The sequence below is a fragment of the Lampetra planeri genome, chromosome 19 (assembly GCF_965212315.1).
Source record: "Lampetra planeri chromosome 19, kcLamPlan1.2.h2, whole genome shotgun sequence".
NCBI classification, from domain to species: Eukaryota; Metazoa; Chordata; class Hyperoartia; order Petromyzontiformes; family Petromyzontidae; genus Lampetra; species Lampetra planeri.
The window spans coordinates 8,146,455-8,168,871 of NC_136125.1; the positions used below are offsets into that span (position 1 = coordinate 8,146,455).

General features: G+C 47.5%; 2 protein-coding genes across 3 annotated transcripts in view; one reads left to right on the top strand and one right to left on the bottom strand.

The window, feature by feature from the left end:
- Positions 1 to 22,417, bottom strand: part of PIR (pirin) — a 490,330-nt gene that overhangs the window by 195,368 nt on the left and 272,545 nt on the right. The gene's annotated exons all lie outside the window — the stretch shown is intronic.
- The window catches only part of LOC144724052 (uncharacterized), a 77,391-nt gene continuing 57,333 nt past the window's right edge, over positions 2,360 to 22,417 (top strand). Inside the window, exons 1-7 of one of the 2 annotated variants that reach the window (XM_078602885.1) lie at positions 2,360 to 2,605; positions 4,994 to 5,480; positions 6,109 to 6,225; positions 11,248 to 11,447; positions 12,404 to 12,610; positions 14,323 to 14,554; positions 18,077 to 18,242. In XM_078602885.1, coding sequence (XP_078459011.1) covers positions 5,103 to 5,480; positions 6,109 to 6,225; positions 11,248 to 11,447; positions 12,404 to 12,610; positions 14,323 to 14,554; positions 18,077 to 18,242 — 1,300 coding nt within the window. In that variant the 5' untranslated portion in view covers positions 2,360 to 2,605; positions 4,994 to 5,102. The remainder of the gene's footprint in view (positions 2,606 to 4,993; positions 5,481 to 6,108; positions 6,226 to 11,247; positions 11,448 to 12,403; positions 12,611 to 14,322; positions 14,555 to 18,076; positions 18,243 to 22,417) is intronic. The other variant, XM_078602884.1, reaches the window with a different exon arrangement.

Below are 22,417 nucleotides of genomic sequence, written 5' to 3' on the forward strand. Positions count from 1 at the left end.
GTGTGCGGCCTTCAAAGCAAAAAACATATCAGAATACGGTATTTATTTATACTGGAGGAATCAGATGAAGCTACACAGAGCTCTTTTTCACAGATATCCAGTAATGGTCGGGTCAGAACGTTATGATAACAATACAATAACACATGATTGGAGTGCAAAGTATGGGAAGGTAAACAAATCACTTAAAATATACACATAAGACGAAACTATATATATATTTTTTTATCTTACCAGGTAAAGCTTATTGAAAGCATTAACTTATTTTTCAGAAGCGACCTGGCCGTAAATGATCGCCGAACAAAGTGGCTTTATCATGTGGACACTTATAGCAGCAAAAAAACTACCGAAATAATCTCATATATATAAAATAGGCGAACGTCTTTTTTTGCCAGTGTCTACGACCTATTAGGGGCCGTCCATAAATGACGTCACGCACCTAGGGGGGGGGGGGGTCTGACTTTTTGTGACGCCGTGTAACGAGGGGGGGGGGGGTCAAAAATCGTCCAAAATCGGGTGACGTCATTTATGGACGGCCCCTTATGTCGAAGGGACATTTGCCCAAAACGTCGCACATTATAACGTGTCTTCTTCTTCTTTTAAAGGCCACAGCGTTATTGACGAATCTGTTGAGTTTTGTTCTATCACGGCGATTTAATGAGAGGAGGATGAGGAGGAGGAAGAAAAGAGAGAGAGATCTTAGTAGATGAAAAGAGAGTGAGTGAGCTTGGGTGGGTGAGTGAGCTTGGGTGGGTGGGTGAGCTTGGGTGGGTGGGTGGGTGAGTGAGCTTGGGTGAGTGAGCGTGGGTGGGTGGGTGAGTGAACTTGGGTGGGTGGGTGAGCTTGGGTGGGTGGGTGAGTTTGGGTGGGTGGGTGAGTTTGGGTGGGTGAGCTTGGGTGGGTGGGTGGGTGAGCGTAGGTAGGTGGGTGAATTTGGGTGGGTGGGTGAGTTTGGGTGGGTGGGTGAGCTTGGGTGGGTGGGTGAGCTTGGGTGGGTGGGTGGGTGAGCTTGGGTGGGTGGGTGGGTGAGTGAGCTTGGGTGAGTGAGCGTGGGTGGGTGGGTGAGTTTGGGTGGGTGGGTGAGCTTGGGTGGGTGGGTGGGTGAGTGAGCTTGGGTGAGTGAGCGTGGGTGGGTGGGTGAGTGAACTTGGGTGGGTGGGTGAGCTTGGGTGGGTGGGTGAGTTTGGGTGGGTGGGTGAGTTTGGGTGGGTGGGTGAGCTTGGGTGGGTGGGTGAGCGTAGGTGGGTGGGTGAGCTTGGGTGGGTGGGTGGGTAAGTGAGCTTGGGTGGGTGAGCGTGGGTGGGTGAGTGAACTTGGGTGGGTGGGTGAGTTTGGGTGGGTGGGTGAGCTTGGGTGGGTGAGTGGTTGAGCGTGGGTGGGTGAGTGGGTGAGCGTGGGTGGGTGAGCTTGGGTGGGTGAGCTTGGGTGGGTGGGTGAGTGAGCGTGGGTGGGTGGGTGAGCGTGGGTGGGTGAGTGAGCTTGGGTGGGTGGGTGAGTGAGCGTGGGTGGGTGAGCTTGGGTGGGTGGGTGAGTGAACTTGGGTGGGTGGGTGAGTTTGGGTGGGTGGGTGAGCTTGGGTGGGTGAGTGGGTGAGCGTGGGTGGGTGAGTGGGTGAGCGTGGGTGGGTGAGCTTGGGTGGGTGGGTGAGCTTGGGTGGGTGGGTGGGTGAGTGAGCGTGGGTGGGTGGGTGAGCGTGGGTGGGTGAGTGAGCTTGGGTGGGTGGGTGAGTGAGCGTGGGTGGGTGAGCTTGGGTGGGTGGGTGAGTGAACTTGGGTGGGTGGGTGAGTTTGGGTGGGTGGGTGAGCTTGGGTGGGTGAGTGGGTGAGCGTGGGTGGGTGAGTGGGTGAGCGTGGGTGGGTGAGCTTGGGTGGGTGGGTGAGCTTGGGTGGGTGGGTGGGTGAGTGAGCGTGGGTGGGTGGGTGAGCGTGGGTGGGTGAGTGAGCTTGGGTGGGTGGGTGAGTGAGCGTGGGTGGGTGAGCTTGGGTGGGTGGGTGAGTGAACTTGGGTGGGTGGGTGAGTTTGGGTGGGTGGGTGAGCTTGGGTGGGTGAGTGGGTGAGCGTGGGTGGGTGAGTGGGTGAGCGTGGGTGGGTGAGCTTGGGTGGGTGGGTGGGTGAGCTTGGGTGGGTGGGTGGGTGAGTGAGCGTGGGTGGGTGGGTGAGCGTGGGTGGGTGAGTGAGCTTGGGTGGGTGGGTGAGTGAGCGTGGGTGGGTGAGCTTGGGTGGGTGGGTGAGTGAGCTTGGCTGGGTGGGTGGATGCTTCTGGCGTGCCAGAGTCAGAACACAATAAAGGGTCGAGGGGGGGCGGGATTTCGTTTTTCTCACCCGGAACAGTCCGTTGGAGGGACCAGAGTTGCCTAGCGACCGCGTGTCGGCGTCCTCGAACGGAGCACGCCCGAATGCTCGACAGCATCTCCGCCTCTGTGTTTACCGACAACAACAACAACACGAACAACAACAACAACAACAGGAACACGCACGCACGCCGAGCAGTTATTTGACGCGCCGTTTTGACTGTGAAGTCATAAGCGTTTGTTTCGGCTTGGCTCACGGAGGCTTTTAACAACACAAAACCCACAAATAATTATTGAATTCTCCGCGGCCGATGAAGGTAAACGCCCTCTCCCACCCCTCATCCCGCAAGCGAGTTCTCACATTTACTACTACTGCACGGTGGTACGGCAATTTACACATTTATTTTTGGTATTTTGTACAAATTAGATTGTTTATGATGAAGCTCGCGAGGTCGCGGCTATTCACGTAACGCGCTTTGCGTATTTTTATTCGCTAAATCCGACGTGATGGTTAATGTTCGCATTCCTACCTCGGTCGTGGGTCGATAAATTGCGTACTAGTTTGGGGTGGGGGGGACTTGTGGTTATGGTCTCGGGCTTGACGGGCACGAGTCTTCGCCTCCTTGGTGATCTACCATTCATTTTATTTTATAACTACGTGACTTTACCGAAAGAACCAAAGAATATGGATCTACCATTCGTCAATGACAGCCACCCCCCCTCCCCTATTGTTTGTTTGTTGTTGTCAGTCTGCGTCGGCATCGATCGTGGTGGGGGGGTATTTGACCATACTTCACCGCGCTGGTCACTTGTAGGTTGGTGTAGACCCCCACCCCAGGCACCCTGTTCAGATGTCACCACTGCGCCACCGCTCCACCGGTGTATTCATATGTACTGTGTAATGAACCGTGGTTTGCTAAAGGCATAATTATGCATTGTAAGTGTGCATAAGCACGTATTTATCTTTAGACCTTCCATTCAAAAAGCGACGCCTAATATATCACTGGTAAATCACAAACGAGGAGAATATTCTTTACCCTCGCCATAGAAATGTGGAATTCCCACCACTGGCTCAGGACTGTAAACGGATGAGCTCGACTGAGTGGTTAATCACTGACGTGTTTTGTTGTTGTACAATACTTAGTGGTTACAATGCATTGGAGTATGTCAATGTAGTACAGCAACGTGGTTGGTGGATCAAATAGAGATCGGGCCGTCACGTGCGAGATGACGCTTGAAGGAGGCAGTGCAGCAAGTAGGTTACTGTCAGGTTCTGTCTGTGTGGTCGAGAGGTGAGTGCTGTACCCTCATATATGTGGGCTTTCTTCGGGTGCTCCAGTTCATTCTTAAATGCACATTAAAAAAATACCCCAAAAGCAAACTCGAAAAATATTCCATGCAAAACCCCTCCTCGAAAAAGAAATCACCTTGAGAATCACTGAGGTGTTCCTGGAAAAAAGGCCAGGACATTGTACAGCCTATAATAAAGTGTTCAGGAAGCTTAGCGGAGTTGAGCCTAGACAGTGCTTGGATGGGTCATCACAATGCATGAAGAAGGTGATGTAGTAGTAGTATTGTACTATGTGCCAACAGCTGTGCTCCCCACTTTCGGTAATCCACACTGACCAGCATGGTGGAGTATGATCAATAAGCACTACGACCCACGTGGCGTGGGCAGCCTTTATCCAGCAGTGTATTAACAAACAAGGGCTGTACATGTACACAAAACTGTCAGAAGTCATACCATACTGGTTTGTTCAGGGACCTCATTACCTTGCAGGTGGGTGTCTCCCACAGACCCCCATCTCTGCCTGATTTGGTATCTTCACTATCACTTGGCTTGGGTAGGCAATGTGAAATTCCCACTGCAGAATGATGATTATGAGCAATGCCTCATTGCTCATTTGAGCAGTGAGATACTTTTGGCCAGATTCCCATCTTGGAGAAATGACAGCAATGTCCAACGAAAATCATAACAACATCAACAATTTATATTGCGTTGTAATGCATGCAGCTGCATCTCCAGACATTGTACAGGAACTACATTAAGGCAGCTGGGGTCAGGGCAGGGAAGCATCGGAGAGAGCAGATAGAAAAATGTACGTACGTATTTTGAGCTTCTTTCCCACCGTACGTAGCCAAACGTGCTAATCGGAGGTGCGGGGGAAGGACAACAAACTAAACACAGAAAGCAGCTCTAAAGAAATGCGTTTTCAATCTCGATTTAAGAGTGCATAGCTCCAGTGGCTTCCTAATATCGGAAGGAAGAGCGTTCTAGACAGCCGCAGAAGCGCATCTGAAAGAACGCGATGCAGTGACCGTCTTTCTTCGATGGACAGCCAAAAGCCACTGCGAGGATGACAACACTGTGGAACAGCCCGGGACAAAGCAACAACTGCCCAGCACCAACAACTGGCCCCATATACAACTGGCGCAGTCAAGGCATAACTAATGTTTTGGGGGGATTTGCCCTGTTATTAATGGAAGGCATCGATCCATTTTTGCTAAAAAATTTACGAATACGAACTTTCGTTTAGATACATTCTGGTCCTTTTGACTTCTAAAAATGGACCAAAAACATTGACAAGTGACTTGTAATTCCATTTCCTTATCACAAGCGTCGAAGAAAGACAACAATGGCTCACGATGGTATCGATACAGATACACGCGCACACACCAAACCATTAATCGGCCATTTATCACAGCAGATCTTGCACGAGCCACGATCCGAGACAATGGCGGTGGCGGCGGCGTCGGCGGTGGCGGCTGTGGCGTCGGCCGCAGAACCGTCATCGACGTCATAGCGCGGTGGCGATGGATCGCTACGAGCGGGTGTCGGTGCTGGGCCGTGGCGCGAGTGGGGAGGTGCTGCTCGTGCGAGACTCGGCCGGCGCGCGCCGCCTCCTCGCCCTCAAGCTTGTGCCCGTGGAGCCGTGGCGGCGTGGGCGGTCACGGGAGACGGTGCTGCGCGAGGCCGAGCTGCTGCGGCGGCTGCGCCACCCCAACGTGGTGGCGTGCCTCGAGCACTTCTTCGCGTGCGACAATGCAAGAGGAGGTGGAGGAGATGGCGGAAGAGCAGGAGAAGATGCAGCCGAGAGCCTCTACATGGTGCTGGAGTACTGCGATGGCGGGTCACTGGAGGACAGAGTTCGGAGGGCACGTGAGGCTGGCCAGTTCATCGCCGAAAGACAGGTATGTCGTCGTTGTAATCAGCAGCATCAATGTCATGATCATCTTTGCCAGCAACCGCAGCAGTAGAATAGCAGCAGCATAACTAGCAGCAATAGTATTATAATCATCTTCAGCAGTACCAAATGAGGATCATCAGCAGCAGTACCATTATTAAATTGACATCATCTTCAGGAGCAGCAACAGTGGCAGGAGCATCATCAGCAGCAATAGCAGCCGTAGTAGCCACAACATCACGATGGCAGTACAGAAATTGGGTTCCTGTGCAATATGTTTGGAATTTCAGGTTTTGGTGTATCTCTTTTTCCTCTGCTTACCTCCTGTATGTCAAATGCTCATGAACATAATTGTCCAAAAATCCCAGTGCAGGGCTCTCCTGAAATAAAGGTGATGTTAACAGATCATAACAAAAACGAATGTAATAATATTTAGATAAATCTGTGCCTACCTGTGATGTCATGATACACAGAATTATACATTGCTCTGTTTGAGTCAAGCTGTAAAATAATCAAACAAAAGCATTAGCTACATAGAATGTCGACATAGATGTCTGTGCTGTCATTACAATACAATTGGATGTATGTAGCATCTGAAGTGCAACCACATCTGAAGATGCTCTTCCATGGTACAGGTCATGCAGTGGTTCGTACAGGTGTGCATGGCTGTGCAGTACATCCACTCTGTCAAGATCCTGCACCGTGACATCAAGACCTCAAATGTGTTCCTCACCAAGGCTGGCACGGTCAAGGTATCTCTCAGATATTTCTTCCTGTCTCTTGCGAGACTTAAATGTTTCGTGTAAAAGACCCCGACAGAGGCAGACAGATCAGCTTGATTAATGCCTCCCACTGAGGTATTGTTTGAGTTTTGGAACTATAGAGAAAATACAAAATATGATTCGTAGTAGAGATTTATAAAGCAAGGTTAAAGCACAAGGGACATCTGGGTATTTATTTTTCATGGGTGCCTGAACAGAACTGGCAATTAAGTGATTCCTTGCTTTTAGTTTTAAATACAACTTTGCTTATGTGCGTGAACGTACAATACACTCATTGTGTGACGGAGAGCATGACCGTGAGATATTGTGTTGTATCCTTAAAAATAAAAGGTATTTTTTTATACCACTATTATTCCGATTGCTCTATTGCCATCATGTCACGAGGTGTATTGATGCCCTGGAAAAAATAATAATAATAGCAAAGTGCCCTGCTCACCTTTGGCTCACCCACAAATACTAATAGCATGGAGAGAATTTCCTGGGATAAAAACTTGAGACCTACATAAATAATCCAAGTCCTGTTATATTAGGGGTTTTATTGGTCTTATTCCCAATTTAATGTCAACTGTGCCATGAGATCACTAATCAATTCCGATTTCTCACAGAGCAGTGTGAGAGAATGGCCGATGGAAGGTGATATCACAGAACTACGTTTGAGGTCCCTTCTAGCAGCCACTTATCCACACGATGAACATTGCACTTTCCTGAGATGTGTGTCGAATGACAATCCCACCAAGAATGTATTTATTTAATGCTCAGAGCTGGAATTATGTCACTGAAAGCTCAAATTGAATGTGTTTTGATTTTATTTTGTGCAGTCATTGGTGACTCGTCTGACACTGTCAACTCACTGCACTTGGCACTTCGAGATGTTCCACATTGGGGGCGCGGTGTAAATGATGATAATGCATTTGAGGACCCGGTTTAATCGTGGGTAGCTGCCTGGATTCAAACCCAGGATCTCAGTGGTTGTGAGAACCCAGTGCTGGATAGATTATTGCATCGCACGACCGCGAGGGATTGCTACGGTGTGGGGAGATCGTCATCCAGCAGTGGATTTATCAAGGCTTCATGCAAGAGAACTAGGCGGGGTAGCTTTCCTACAAACGATTCCAGATTTTCTGTAGCTCGGTTAACATCTGCATTTTGCAGATTTCGTTTTTTTTACTTATTACTTTTTAAACGGCTTTTGTATTTATTGGGGCCATGTATTTAGTGACGCATTTTTCCATATGTACTAGAAAAATCTATTTCAGAAATAAACCAATAACAGTAACCCCTTGGTAATCTGCAGGTTTTAGGGTCCAAGGCAATCATTTGGATTAGTGAGCGTCGTGGATTAGTCAGACAGTTTTAATTAAAAGAGCTCGCACGCAGTGTGCAACATTCTCATTACTGAATTGCATGCGTGGCCAGCAGGATGCTGTAAAGCCTGTTGTGGTGTATTTTCCCCAACTCCCCCCCCCCCCCCGTAAAATGTTCTCCCAATTCCACCCCAATAGTGTTCTCTGTGTCGTGAGACAAAGTGTCGTTTTAGTTGTCTTACAGAGCAGTGGGAAACAGTTTCTTAGAGAAGGGCTCACGGAAGCGGATATCACAGACCTAAATTTGAGGTCCCTTTAGTGACATGCAGACCACAAAGTGTAGCGTGACATTTTCCCATTTGCCCTGCCACGTGAGAGTAATGTTTGTCGCACGACAGGGAAGCCATGCATTTTTTTCCTTCTTGGAGCTGGTATTGAGAAAAATATAATGTGATGGTTTTTTGTGTGCAATAATTGGTGACTATGAGACCATCAATTTACCATACTAGGGAACCATATTTAATTGCAAGTGGCCAAAATCCGGTTGCGAACCACAGGACCTCAGTGGTGCCGACTCAGTGCTCTGTTCTCTGAGCCATCTGGATACCTCTAACAAATAAAATAAAACACCCGAATGTTAGAACACACTTACTGCAGTGTGAGACATTTTACATTTATAGGGCCATGCAAGAAAAGGTGACAATACACCCACGAGTCACATCATCAGTGAGCGCGCATGGTCAGCTTGCCACTGGTCTCATAAAAAAAAAAAATCTCATTTAGGACAACGTACACCCCTCTAAATTAAATACAGTATCTCATTTTATGAGCAAGGGCCGGAGGGGATGGAGAAGCAGATGCGGAGTGAGAAGTCCAATCGATGTGCGAAGTATGAGCAGAGCGCGGACAAGGCGCCGAATACGCGCCGGTTCGCCTCGTGCGCAGGGAGAATTGCCCGGGACGATGGGTTCACCCGGTGGGTATTTCATGCGTACGGGAGCGAGGGGCTTCCCATTACTTGGGGGCCTGCTGTAAGTAAAGATATAAATAATAAAATGCGTATTGCACATTCAAAGTGGATTTCAGTCGCGTGGGTGTTTTTGCATACGCCTGCCCGAGGAACTGGAACACGCCAATCGCTTTGGGTTTTTGTTTTTGCCGAGTTAATGCGGCGGCAATATCTGTTGCTTTAATAATTGGTGTAATGTCATAATTCATTCTGGGAGCACGCGCAGCGAGAGCGGTAGCGAATTGCTCCAGTGGCTGCAATTAAAAGCAGAAATGGCAAAAAATGCTTACGCTGGGACATCTTATTAAAGCAATTATTAATGCATACCAAGATGTAAAGTAAAAAAAGAAAATTAGCGGCCAGCATTTCTTAAATCGTTGCCGCTGATGCTGTAGCACCGTCTCACTTTGTGGGACGTGAGCCAGGGGTTTATCAGCTTTTGTAATTCTTTGGTGAGAAAAAATGTAACCGGTCCACAAACGATGGTCGGCAGAAAGCATCCGCAAATGCCCCAAACTCACTACGTGCAGTCAGTGGGAAGGTCGCAGGCTAAGAGAGTTTTGGAGGTGCTTGCTCAAGCTATGCTTGCAAAGAAGACACAGTGGAGTGATACAAACCTACTTAAGCCCTGCACACAAAGAAGAAAGAACTCCCGATATAAGTACAAATAACTAGGTAACATTTTTGTTTTGCCCATTCACTGTCAGGCATATTAAAGCCAATGCCATTCATTATCCCCTGTTGACCTATGGGTATTCCCGATTGTCACTTTTGTTTAAACAAGGTGTTTAACTTCATTGAGTCTCATTGGCAAGGTATGTACTCAAAATGAAATGCCACCAGGTAAGCCGATACTGTGGGCAACAGCATACAATACGGTGCAAAAGACGGATTTGTAATATTCATCATCACCATTATTTAGCATCAGCCATGATCAATCCACTGCTGGATGAAAGATTACACCTATCACCTACACACGAACTGATTTCGTCGCTTTGTCTCCTTGGTGAACCTCCTCTCAGACGCATTCTATTAGCATTGCGTGGAATTTTTTGTTGGTATTTATATAAATGTAGGGGTGTTACGGAGGAGCTGTATGTGTAGGGGTGTTAGAGAGAGAGCCGTTATGCATGGCAGCTTATGGGAAACAAACACAGTGGGCGGGGCTACGTGAGTGCACGGGGGGGGTGCTCTCAACGACGTCCGCACCAGGCAGCCCGGGGCCCCACCCCTCAGCGGGGGTGGAGTATAAAGGGGGATGTGTCAGAGGGCTCGGGGCAGAATGTTTAAGTAAACTCTTGAAGACCGAAGACTGCCTAGCTAGAGCCCTGGACTCCCCTGGGACGCCGCCCTTGTCAGGGCCGCGCAGGACCGAGCCAGCGGCGTGGTCCCGTTAACCAGAGCCAGGACTCTGGGACTCCGGGTACCGTAGCCCGACTGACCAGTGTCGGGCCAGACAGCCTCCCCTAGCCCAGTATTTGGAGGATTAGGAGGCAGGCTAGGGGTAGCTAGCCGTGTGTTCCCAGCTATCCGGGTGAGGGGGCCGATACCCCCTCCAGTACTGTATGTCCCCAGTGACTGTTGTGAAATAAATACGTGTGCCTCTACTCGGGTGTCCACGCGTCCTCAACGGTACTACATAAATACTAGCCTATAGCCCGTCCAAGGACGTGTGTATATGGCAGTTAATCTGAAATATTCAATGGAAAATAATGACCCGCTTATGATTATTAATGAGGGGGGAGCTCCATGTGCAGTGACGTCATCTGCTCATGATTATGAATGAGGGGGGGTGCCGCATGTGGAGTGACGTCACCCGCTCATGATTATCAATGAGGGGTGCGGCATGTGGAGTGACGTCACGCGCTGGACACACATTCTTGGCTTATTATATTAGTAATTCTACGTACTAGCTCGCGTAGGTTTGTGATTAATTATGGGCCCAAGACTCAAAGAAAGTGCTTATTTTGAATTGAATTAAAATAATGGCAAATTTTCATCAATTTTACAATGTTGGTACAGTCTTATTTTTGGTTGCATTTTTTAGATTTTCTGCTCAATACAGATTGATGTACAGTTGGTTAGTACAACAATCATTGAAAGAACAAAGTCAATGAAGGGTACTTCCATAGGAAATGCCAAAGACAAAGGACACCCATATAGCCTACATATGGTATAAAAAAAGTACTGTTAGTTAGCTCCTATTAAGGCTAGCAATGAGAATATGGTGTGACCAACACCACTCTTGCTGCCTTTGCTTTCGTCGTGCCGACATCTACACAGTGCAGCAGGAACTAATTTGAGGTCAAGTCCACCTAGGGGAAGCCAAGTACTGGTTCAGATATTTGCCACCGATGTTGGCCGTGAGAGGGAATATCACTCAGGTCACCTGGTTCATAGCGCAGTGCACTAAGTACTCCGCTATCGTTCGGGAATACCACACACATACAAAGTAACATTGAACAACTGTCGTTACGTTATGTCTTTATATGCACACACATATATTTATTGATATAGTAATGTACGTGGACCATCCATCTAACCATTCGTCCATGTGACCAGCCGTGTGCCCATCCACCTCTTTATCTACAGTGTTGCATGCCCCCCGCGCTCGCGCATTAATTCATCCTCCCGGCAATCCGTTTGCTCGCCGACCGGTGGGCCCCCCACCTCCCGAAGGTCGGTGATTTTGGAATCTCGAAGGCCATGGAGGGGACCCTTGACATGGCGGTGACGTGCGTGGGAACGCCGTACTACCTGAGCCCGGAGATGTGCCAGGACCTGCCCTACAGCTCCAAGTCGGACGTGTGGGCTCTCGGCTGCCTCCTGTACGAGCTGTGCGCCCTGAGACCTGCCTTTGAAGCCAGCAACATAATCAGGTGTGCGCGACGGTGGGCCGTGGTTCAGTTTGGAAAAGGAACTCGGTTTTTGACCGGGACAGGCCTCGTCTTTTAAAGGAAAGGTTGTTCTGGTGTCCGAAAATGTCCATCAACAACGAGTCTCTTTTATCAAGATTTGCTTCGTTCATTTATTCTCTGCTTCCGTATTCGGAAGGAGAGAGGAATTACTGTACGTCACAAAATCTGTTACGATAAAAATGTTGCGTAGACAACAGGAACATTTTAATTTTATATTTAATATAAACATTTTAACGCTGAACATTTAATTTCGTCAGCTATCAGATGTTTACCTTTGAATTCCTACTACACAGGTCTTATTCGGAATAACTTATTTGGAAAGACCAACCCAACTCATACTTGAGTAACTTTGCAAAATCTTGGAAACGCCACTTGTTTAATTAATACCAAGTCGTGTTCCCATTTTGGTTCTAATTTTGTGGGAAATGAGACCAACAACTCTGGCCAGCTCTGAGTCTTCAACATTGCCTTTGTGGACTTTCTGTCAAAGTCGACGTTACTTGTGCGCTGGTACGTATGTTGAACTTTTTTCCTATGGAGGAGGCTCATGAAGGATGCTACTGATCAGTTGGAGGCAATCGCCCTCTAACAATAACGGGGGGCAGAGGAGTGACACAACGATGAGCGGAGCGCCGGGCGGCTAAAATGCAGCAAGTTGGCACAGTAGGGGGCACAGCTGGTGCATGTGCCAGTCATCTCAGTCAGTCAACCCATGGTACCTGGGTCTGTCCTATAACCTCCTGTCAGCGAGCCTTCGACACTTGACGTTGCCTCAAAGTGCACCTGGCTTGGCACAGGCGCCGTGGTGACGTCACCGTCACTTGTAAGCGAATAGCGGGTATTGTATTGTCTTGAACTTTGTTCGGACCGTATGTAGCCAACCGTACTAATTGGAGGTACCCGCTCACCCGCCGTAGCCTCTTCTACAAGATAATGCGCGGCGAGCCGGACCCGCTGGACGAGAGCTACTCGTGCGACGTGCGTGCGCTGGTGGCGCTGCTGCTGAGCCGCAGCCCAGAGGACCGGCCGGGCGCCAGTGCCGTGCTGGCCTCGCCGTACGCGCAGCGCCACCTGCGTCTCTTTGTGCGGGAGTGTGAAGACCGACGGGCTGGACGGGCACACAGGTAGCGTACGGTTTAGTGTGCGAGTGTGTTTAGTGCGCGGGAGCGAGTGCGTTGCACCGGAATTTCTGTTTGTGTCATGTTTGTGTTTACCGATTGGATTATTTTGTGGGTTTTTACATGTTATTGTTGCGTGTTTGTAGTGCCACCTGCACGTGTCGGTGTGTGTAACAAATGCTCCTCCACACATCTCCCACTTTTGTATGGGCCAGCAAAGCTCTCTGTGTCTCTCTGTGAATGTCTCACTGTCACTGTGTCTGTATTTTTGCACGTCTATTTCCACGTCTTTCTCTCCTCATTTGCCTCTGCGTCTCTCCCCCCCGTCTCTCTTTGTGTCTATCCCTGTGCCCATCTCACTCCATGTCTCCGTGCCTCTCTTTTTTTCTCTGTCCCTGTGATTGTGTCACATGGCATCGTGTCACCAGAGCTCTTTTTCCTCCCCACACTGTGTGTGCACAGGGCCACGTTTGCTTTTGAGATATCTCTGGTTATCAGAGGCACGGTTATAAGCATAGGTAGATTGAATCCCACGTGGCAATGCCTTCCTCTTTACCTCTGTCTGTGACTGTCTCTCTATTGCTTTATAAACGTGCTCACTGTTTTTGTGCAGCGTCTTGAGATGTGGTTACATTTAGATCCAACATAATTCCAAATTGTATCTTTGTACTCTGTGCTGTCAACCCGCCTGCCCCTGTTCAAGTTGAGGCTCAAATCTTTCATTTTGTTTTTGCTCAGCCCATATGCTGACAATCTCTTTCTCTCTTGCGTAAAAATAAATACGCAGTCTCCCGATGTGTGGTCCCATTTGGATGCTGTAGGAATATAAATTGCATTGTAATTGTATTGCAATGAACATAGTTCACAAGGGCAGGTCATTGCGTGTCAAACGCACGTATTATATTAAGAGCATAATATAGATTTAGGACTCAAAACAGTTCACCTTCATTGTGATGAAATGAATTGTCACAATTCAGGGTCATGGTTCGATTTAAAAATAGATGTTTTCTCTTGTGGGTGAATGTAGCGGCCTCTAGTGGTGCAGAAGTCACATTAACCCATTACATATTAACAGGGGTAGTAGGTTCACTTGAGAGACACACTAATTCAGGAGGCAACACGTTTATTCTACGACCACAACGGGGTAACTACATAACCAGTAACCACAACGGGACAACTACATAAACGGTAACCACCACGGGGTAACTGTATAAACGGGTCAGGTCAGTCGGCACACTGCCTGACCCACGATGCCGAGCACAAAGACCGGAGACGGAGAAGACGGAGCACGGCGGGTTCCATTCCAGCAGACAGCCCCAATGTGGCCCCGCACCTCCCTTTTATGCCCCCCTTGGCTCCGCCCTCGGCCACGCCCCCTTCTGGAACTCACCAGAAGGTTCTGGGCCCTACACCACGTGTCCCTTCTGTCACCTTTGGCCCACATCCCTACCCTGTCCTGTCACGTGCCCTTGTCAGCCAACCGGGCTGCTACGTCCTCAGATGCCCCCTCTCTGCCAGCCACCAGAACCATGCTCCCCTAGGGACCCTTTCCATGACATAGCGTACCCTGCAGGCAGAGAGGGCTACTACACTCGCAGTTCCCCGCTTTATCAGTAACTGGCACGAGGCGCCGTAGTGATAGGCCTCGGTAAGGTAAGGTAATTTACCCTTTTTACCGGGCGACGACGACAACGGTGATCACTCTTGTTTCACGGCAGGGCGTCGCGCTCGGATCACAGCGGCTGCGTGGACGCCGTGCGGAGCAAGTCGTCGTGCTCCCCGCTGGCGGGCGACGGGCTCGCCGCGAGCAAGGGCTCGCACGGCAGTGGCGACGGTGACGTCTGTGGCGGCTTCGACCATAGGGCCAAGTCGGCTCCCCCCCGCCTCCCCGGGAATCTCCACGAGGCAAGTGAAGAGGAAGATGAAGAGGAGCGGTCCTCACCTGGGGAGGTGCGAACCTGCTGCTACGTTTCCATGGCCATTGCTAAGCGCACCCAGGCCGTGCTGTGTTGTTACAAAAACGGTCCCAGCATGATTCGTTTCGAGAATAATATTAATATTTATTTATATTGGAGGAATGTGATGAGCTATGAAGCTCTTTTTAACAGATGACGCAGCAGTTCCATGGGCCCGACTTCTAAAAAAATACCACCCTTCAGAAATTCTGTCTTCCGCGTTGACTCCATGACGGTACAACAGTCTGGGTGAAATCATGCACCTCTCTTCTTAAATGGAGCCACAAGGCCCACTTTAAGCAGGCTGCCCAGGCCAGTTGGTATTGGCATGGTCCACGAAGGCTACCTTGGAAATTCAGGCTGAGCCCTCTTGCCCGTGTTCACTTTTCGGGCTGGCTCAATTCCCAGTGGCTGCATGTGATGTGCAGGTGTGGTTCTCACCATTGATCAATTAAATTTCGATTTAAAGCTGTTCGTGACTGCAGGGATTCATCTTCTTGGTTCTTTCGGTAAAGTCACGTAGAAGGGAAATAATATGTTGTATTTTTATTATTTTATTATTTCCCTTCTACGTGACTTTACCGAAAGAACCAAGAAGAACATTGATCAATTGTATGATAATGCTTTTTGTGGTTCTTCAATTGCCTAGGAAAGCTTCAGGTGAGCTGAATTGATATGAAACTCAAGGGACTGTGATGGCTATGCTATATATATGGGATGCGGTGAAGCTTCCCAAGGTAAATTAAAGACACTTAAATAAACAGTGTGCAATCCACTAACCTCATCTCTCAGGTATTAGATCACAGCCATGTTGCCACTATACCTGGCAAAATGTAATATCCCAGTTTGCTTCTTCTATTCATTATGTAATAATACTGAAATGTATACGCAACTATGATTCATTTTACGAGTCAGTCACCATGGGAATGAGTGTAGATTCAGGCAACTACTAAGACTAAGCAATGCATCCATCGTGTTACACTCGGGAACGGCCCTGGAAGAGAAACCACAAAACTCTTTCCACTGTATCTTCTGTTGCCCCCTCGCCACTTCATACGTGCTGTCGCAGGAAAGATTTACCACGCATCAATCATTTGATATATATATACCCTAGAGCTGGGCCATCCCCAATTGAGCGAAAAAGCAAATTTATATGATGGTTTTTATTTTTGTGCAGTCATTGGTGACCGGGCTGAAAGCATAAAACTCGCCGCGCATGAGAAAACTCAGTCCTAATGTCAGGTGGGAGACTGGGATTTCGGTTGCCTGTGCTGGCTCAATGCTCCGACCACGAATATAGCGTTGGCGACCCCGTGCCAACTTTTTAAAAGGCACGTGTGAGGCCACTGTAGAGACATGCACTACCTCTACGATAAAAGAGACTTGGGGGAAAAACAAAAAACTTTAGTTACAGATTGTTCGGAATGCGAAGCGGTTGAATGGCGAAACGTCCCCAAAGTGCCGTGAAGCAGGAATGTATTTTGGTTAAAATGTCTTCTAGTGCATTTTTTTTTTGCTGTTGAAGCTTGGAAATGAAACTTTGCGCAGATTTTGCCCTTAAAAGCGAATGTCGGGCAATGCGCTCTGCATAATGCGGAAACGCATCGCTACATCTAATTATCTTAACTGTAACCCCCAAACGTGCACATTACCTGCAACCGGATTGTTAAAATATCATAATAACTTCTGTTCCTTCAAAGCAAATATCACAGATTTCCGTCATTACGAAAATATTCTCATCTTCTTAAATCGAAGATTTAAATATGCATTCAGAGGTGGTTCAGTGGCTAGGGTATTATATCACTGAGCCCGTCACACGGGTTTCAGTTGTCCGTGATTAAACTGGGTTCTCAAGTGTTTCAAACCAGACTCAACAATGTATAAAAAGCACGCATTTATTTGTGCATTATGCCAGGAACTATCAACGTTTTTCTGAATATGTGCATTGTGGTCCTCTTATCTTTGGTCACCATCAGTCGCATTTGATCGAATGTAACCAACTGGTGACTGATTTTCGTGGTGATCTAAGACATGATGACTACAATTAATTTATTCAGATTTTGCCGATGGTAATTGCATATGTGCAAAAGGCTGCTTTTTATTCATTGTTGCATCTTATTTGAAACGCATGCTTTTTCAGCCTGCACTTTTGTTGTGCTACAATGGGATTTTTTCCATCATACACAGACCTGATTGGCAAGTGTTGCATTTATGGCCTCAGCCTAATAACACATGAATCAACTCATCATGTTAAAATCGGTTAATTCACTTTATTTGGCAAAACAACATCAGATCTGAGAACTTAATTTATGTTGAGTGCCAATGGCATGGCCACTCTCTAAATAGGATAAGAGACAACTTGAAGGGACCTCACAAGCAGTTTTATAACATCACCTTCCACAGATCGGCCTCGAACGTGGATCGATGCGCCACTCTCTGAGAGTTTGGAAATTGATTCTTGGTCTCATGACATGATGCCAATACCACAGTTGGAATTAAATTGGGAATGAGACAACAAAGACAACAAGCAAAACATAACAACAGGGCTTGGGATTATTTATTTACGTCGGCAATAATTTTTTTCTAGGAAATTGCTCTCCGTGCTATTAGTGTTTGCGGGCGAGCCCTTAAAGGTGAGCGGGGCACTTTCTCATTATTACGTTCAAAGGCATTCATGCAATAGCTCCTGTCCCTGGGATGAAACTTGGGGTCCAGTTTGGCCAAATTGAATGGGATTAGACATTAAAGAAGCAATTCATTTTATTTTTTGAATCTACTCTTTTAGTGGCTTATTGTTGGGATTTTCGGAGTTAAAATAGTGGCAGGCAGCCTTTCGCTTTTACATTTTGTCATTTCCCAATCGTATTATGCTTTTGCTGTTAGCCTCATGCCATGAGACAGTGTTCATTTGGGACTCTCGCAGAGTAGTGTATAAACCGGTTAGAGTATGACCAATTAAAGCACATTTCACACAACGATGGAGATGTTTTCAACAACTGACGTACCGTATTTATATGATTTATTCCACAGGGGGAATGTTCTTCGCACGGAAATGAAATGTATATATTTTTTCTGATACTTAAAGCCAGGATTCGAACTCACAATCTCAGTGTCTCTGACCCCTGAGCAACCACAGGCCACGTCAAGCCCTCTCCCTTTTTTTAAAATCCTTTATATTAAGTTCACTTGCTTGCGCGCTTACGACCGTGCAAATCTTTCGGTCGTTTTTTAACCCACTTCCCGTCATCCGATCGAGCTGACATTTTGCACACAGACTCGTTGTGCGTGACAATTTATTTTCGTGAAAATTTGTTTACAAAATTTTCCACTTTTTAGGAAAAATTTTTTTTTCATATTTCATTTAAAATACCAATGTGATAAAAATGAAACTCTTACTCAAGAAAAACAGAAATAAATAATAAAATAAAACCGATGCCACGCATATAAAGGATTTATAGTGAAAAACTTTGTTTTTACGGGTTAATTTTATAACGTCCAAATACACTGCTCCCCCTAGGATCCTGGGAGGCACGGCTCGTCCCCGGAGCCCAGCGACTACTCCGACGATTTCAGCGACGAGGGCAGCACTCCGGGGAAGAGGAGCCCCGTCTCGTCGGTCGATGAGGAGGTGGTCGAGGTGGACGATGCACAGCTGGGAGACGACGTCCCTGAGGAGCTGGAGGGTGAGGGTTCAGGCCGGGGGCTGGGGTGGCAGCGGCCAAGGCGACAGTGACGGGGGCTCGATAAGAGTAGAAATGTATTTGCGGAATGTCACGAAAAAGAGCTTCTATATCTCAGCGAAATCGGGCTTGCAACTTTCGATTTGTGGAATGGCTATGCAAATGTAACAGCAAGACACTTCATTGTACAAAGGTAGAAATAATTCCTGTTATCTATGTGTTTTTCGCAATCATTACGTAAGCCGTGCACTCTGCACTTTTTGACATTCATATTTGTTCGTTTTTTTGTTCATCCTGGGCTTTTGTGCAGTCCACACACACACAATAAGCTGCCAATAGCCAGTGTCAGAAAAAAAAACTCAGTCAATCGAGATACGCAACTCATTCTTTCTCCGATAGGAGGTAACATTTATTTCCATGGGAGAAAACACAAACACAATTCCGGCCCACCACCCGAGTAGCTGACAGTGGGAAGGGGCAGACAACGGAAGCGAAGATCCTAGAGCTTTTAACTCCTGATGATGGCGGCCTCCAATAAACCACCCCCCCTCTCCCCCTCCGCGCAGGTTACCAATGTAAATGTTACGTTGGATTAGCGGTGCTTTGTGCGCAGATTTGCGGAGCGAGTCCCGGCTTTGTGGCACCCAATTATGGGAAGTTGAAGCTTGGCATTTTCACTCGGATCCACGAGAGGACTTATCTCGGCGTGTCGGTGCAGACGAGCGACGTTGGAGAGATGTCTCCGCGGCGGCGCAGGGGCCGGCGAGAGATGAGCCTTATTGGTTTAAGATGAAAATCAGCGCTGGTTTTACCAAACAATTGGCTCAAACTGACCTTTTGCAACTGAGAGAGAGAGAAAAAAAAATAATTGGAAATAAAGGACTTGCAGATAACGCTGCCCCGCTCCTTATTGCAGCGACGGTGCGAGGGACGGCTTTAGCTTTCGCGGCGACAGCCCTCGTGACCGACTTTCATTTGATGCCACCACCGCTGGCAGGTGTTAATTATTTATATATCTATCTATCCGACCTGCGTTATCTTGCGTCGCCACAAGATAGTTGGCTGTCAGTGTGCAAGCGAAGGTGCAGAAATTCATTTTGCTTCCTTGTTTCCTTGGACTGAGGCCAGACAGATGTAATGTTTTTCGTCCAAGCCTGAGCTGCCTCGACCAACGAGCAAATTTACCACCACATTCTTTAACCGATGAGTGCTTTAATACCTTTAGACATGAGCTGTGGTCCGGAACCACGCTTTATCTAATGGCGCCGCGCCTTGGCAAAGCTTAAAGTACTTTTTTACATTAGATTTGTGCGGTCCAATGTCTCGGTGATTAATGCCCATGCCTTTTCTCGACGATAAAATGGGAAAATGGTTCTGCGGGGTTGTACTTTGCATAAGACTGTCACGCCATCAAGGCCATAATGCCACGGCGTCCACATTGGGTTCTCTCCTGCCGTCCATCCCATCTTTGTGCTCTCGTGTCCACCTTCATCTCTTATTCGTTTGATTATTATTAATGCCCAATATATTTTTTCCCTCCCTCTTTACTTCTTCCCTCGGCCACCTTTAACTCGAAATGCATTCAGAGGCGCATCGTGTCAGCGTGGCCTTTTATAGGTGTCCCTGGTGTTAGTGTTGCATTGCCGCTAGCCCGCCTACTCGTGCGCGGTGCTTTTTGTTGTTGTTGTTGCACGCTTGCTAATAGAATTTATCACACCGAGGCCCGAGCTGAGATTCTGCAGAAATGCCATGGGCATTGTAAAGTAAAGCTTTCTGTGTGATAAAATAAATAAATAATTGCGTAGACTCCATGCTATTAACGTGGAAGAGAACCGCGCCTACAATGGCGTCAGCTGACTCATCATTTAAAATGCGAAGCGAACACTGTGGCTCAGGAGACTTGTAGATATGTACCTAGGGCTGCGTGCGCCTGGGCTGTCAGATGTCAAAGCTTCGTTAGCGAGAGGAAAGATTTCTCGTCTAGTGGTATGCCCTGGTGATGTTGTACAGCTGTTTGGTTTACTTTCTCTATTCATCCGTGTGCTGATATCACATGAGCACATTTATTAAATCTACTTGCAAGGAAACGTTCAAACTTGTACGGGATAGCCCGGGACACACAGCCTGCGTGTGTGTGTGTGTGGCTGCTGTTGAGATAAGAGTTGTTCATTTTTTGGGACTGCCGTGTTGCTTTAAGCAAGGCTTAATAAGACGACACTGGAGAGGAGCCGCAGGGACAATTTCATTTTAGTTCAGATTTGCAGATGCTACAGATGGCGTTTACACCCTCACTCGCTTGTTTAAGAGCGCATTGTCCCATCTGGCATTTGCTCTTTTTCTTCCTTATGTTGCTTGATGTTGGCGTTCCATGCCTGAAATGGCTTACGTTCGGTAGGTTGGTATAGATTATGGAGCTGGGTAGGAATATCGGTTGATAGGTTTATAGGTAAGTAGTAGGGCGGATGGGTTTTTTTTAGTTAATTATGTGGGTGCATAGGTAGGTATGTAGTTTGTTGCATAGATAGGTAGATAAGTATGTAGGTCGGTTATAAGTATGTCGGTGGGTTAATAGGTATGTGTGTGGGTAGGCAGGTTTACAGGTTAATAGGTGATCAGGTAGGTGGGTAGAGTAGGTAGGCAGGTTTGTAGGTAGGTGAGTGGGTAGGCACGGAAGCAAGTAAGTAGGTCGGTGGTTACTTAGCCAGATAGATTTATGGGTAAGTAGGTAGGTGTTTAATTAGATAGGTATGCAGATACAGGGGTAAGTTGGTAAGTAGGTGTTAGTTAATCGGGTAGGTAGGTGGGTGGGTCGGTATCTATCTGGTTATGTGAATTAGTATGTAAGTGGGCAGGTAGGTATGGATATAGATAGGTAGGGAAGGAATATAGGTAATGGGCTAGGCAGGTAGGAATGTTGTCAGATATCCAGCGAGGTATGTGGTTACATACATCAGTAGGTACACAGATAAAGAGGTAGTCATCTTTCGATTACATCGTGCGTGTTATCCAGAGGTTAGCGTGAGATGTCTCAGCCCAATCCGTGCGCTTGCCTTTGCGGATATTGCAGCCGCGAATTTACAATCCGATCATAAAACAAGTTCCCAGCTGGTGGGGACGCTATCCCTCTGATCACTAACAAAGTGCAGAGTAAGGCTTTGTACATTTATTCTCGTTATTTGTTTCTTGGTGTTACGCCGCACGTTTAGCGAGCTGTTCTGCGTACTCCCGTGGGGGTCGGGGAGCCGAGGGGGATGGGGGGGGGGCTGCAGGGAAATTCATGAACGGACTCCGCGCTGGTATCACCTTCGCTCAAACGAGTGCTGGGTCCCCGGTGAGCAAAACGAGCCACTGTGTGGAAATTTACACGTTCGTTTCGCTTTCAACCACCACCACTGCCCACCCCCCACGCCAAGTTGTGCAGTCTCTCCAAGTGGTGCTTATTTTAGAGAGCCCAGAAGCATGACAGTGACGATGACAATCATACGGACAGCAATGATCACCATGATGATATTCATGATATTGATGATGATGTTGATGACGATGACGACGATGAAGACGGTGATAATTATGGTGGTATTGATGGATATGATAACGATGATTTTGATGATGAAGTGATAAAGACGATGATAATATGTATATTAATTGGATGAATCCACGAGTACACTGGCAGTTGTGGGTTGGAGGAAAGAAAATAAAACGGCACTGTTTGGGGGAAACTTACCCCCCCCCAGGTTACTGCCTAACGTGGCAATCAATCACTCAAATCCTTTCCTTTTTTAGCACAGTCCGTGTTAAGTCCATTGCAGGAACAAAATGTTTTTTTTTGTGGTCTCAAGGGTATCCTTGGGTGTAAACAACGGCAGAAAATCCTGCGGATGAAGCGGTCATTAGAGCACAGAAATGAAGTCAGGAACGCGCGCTGTGCATGTGCGTGTGTGTGATGGTGCTTGGCAGGTATAATCGTATGCAATGTTTGCTAATAGAAATAACGCGTCTCACCTAAGGGGAAAGTGTGCGGAGCGCGATAAAAATAAACACGCACGACGGTAATTGATGAAGATTAATCGGTAGGCCCTGGTGGCTTGGAAACACAGTCCCTGATTAATGAGTCGCTTGCATAAGATAATCATTTAATATCTATAAGTGTTGTGCGTGTGTGCGCTGCCGTTATATATGTG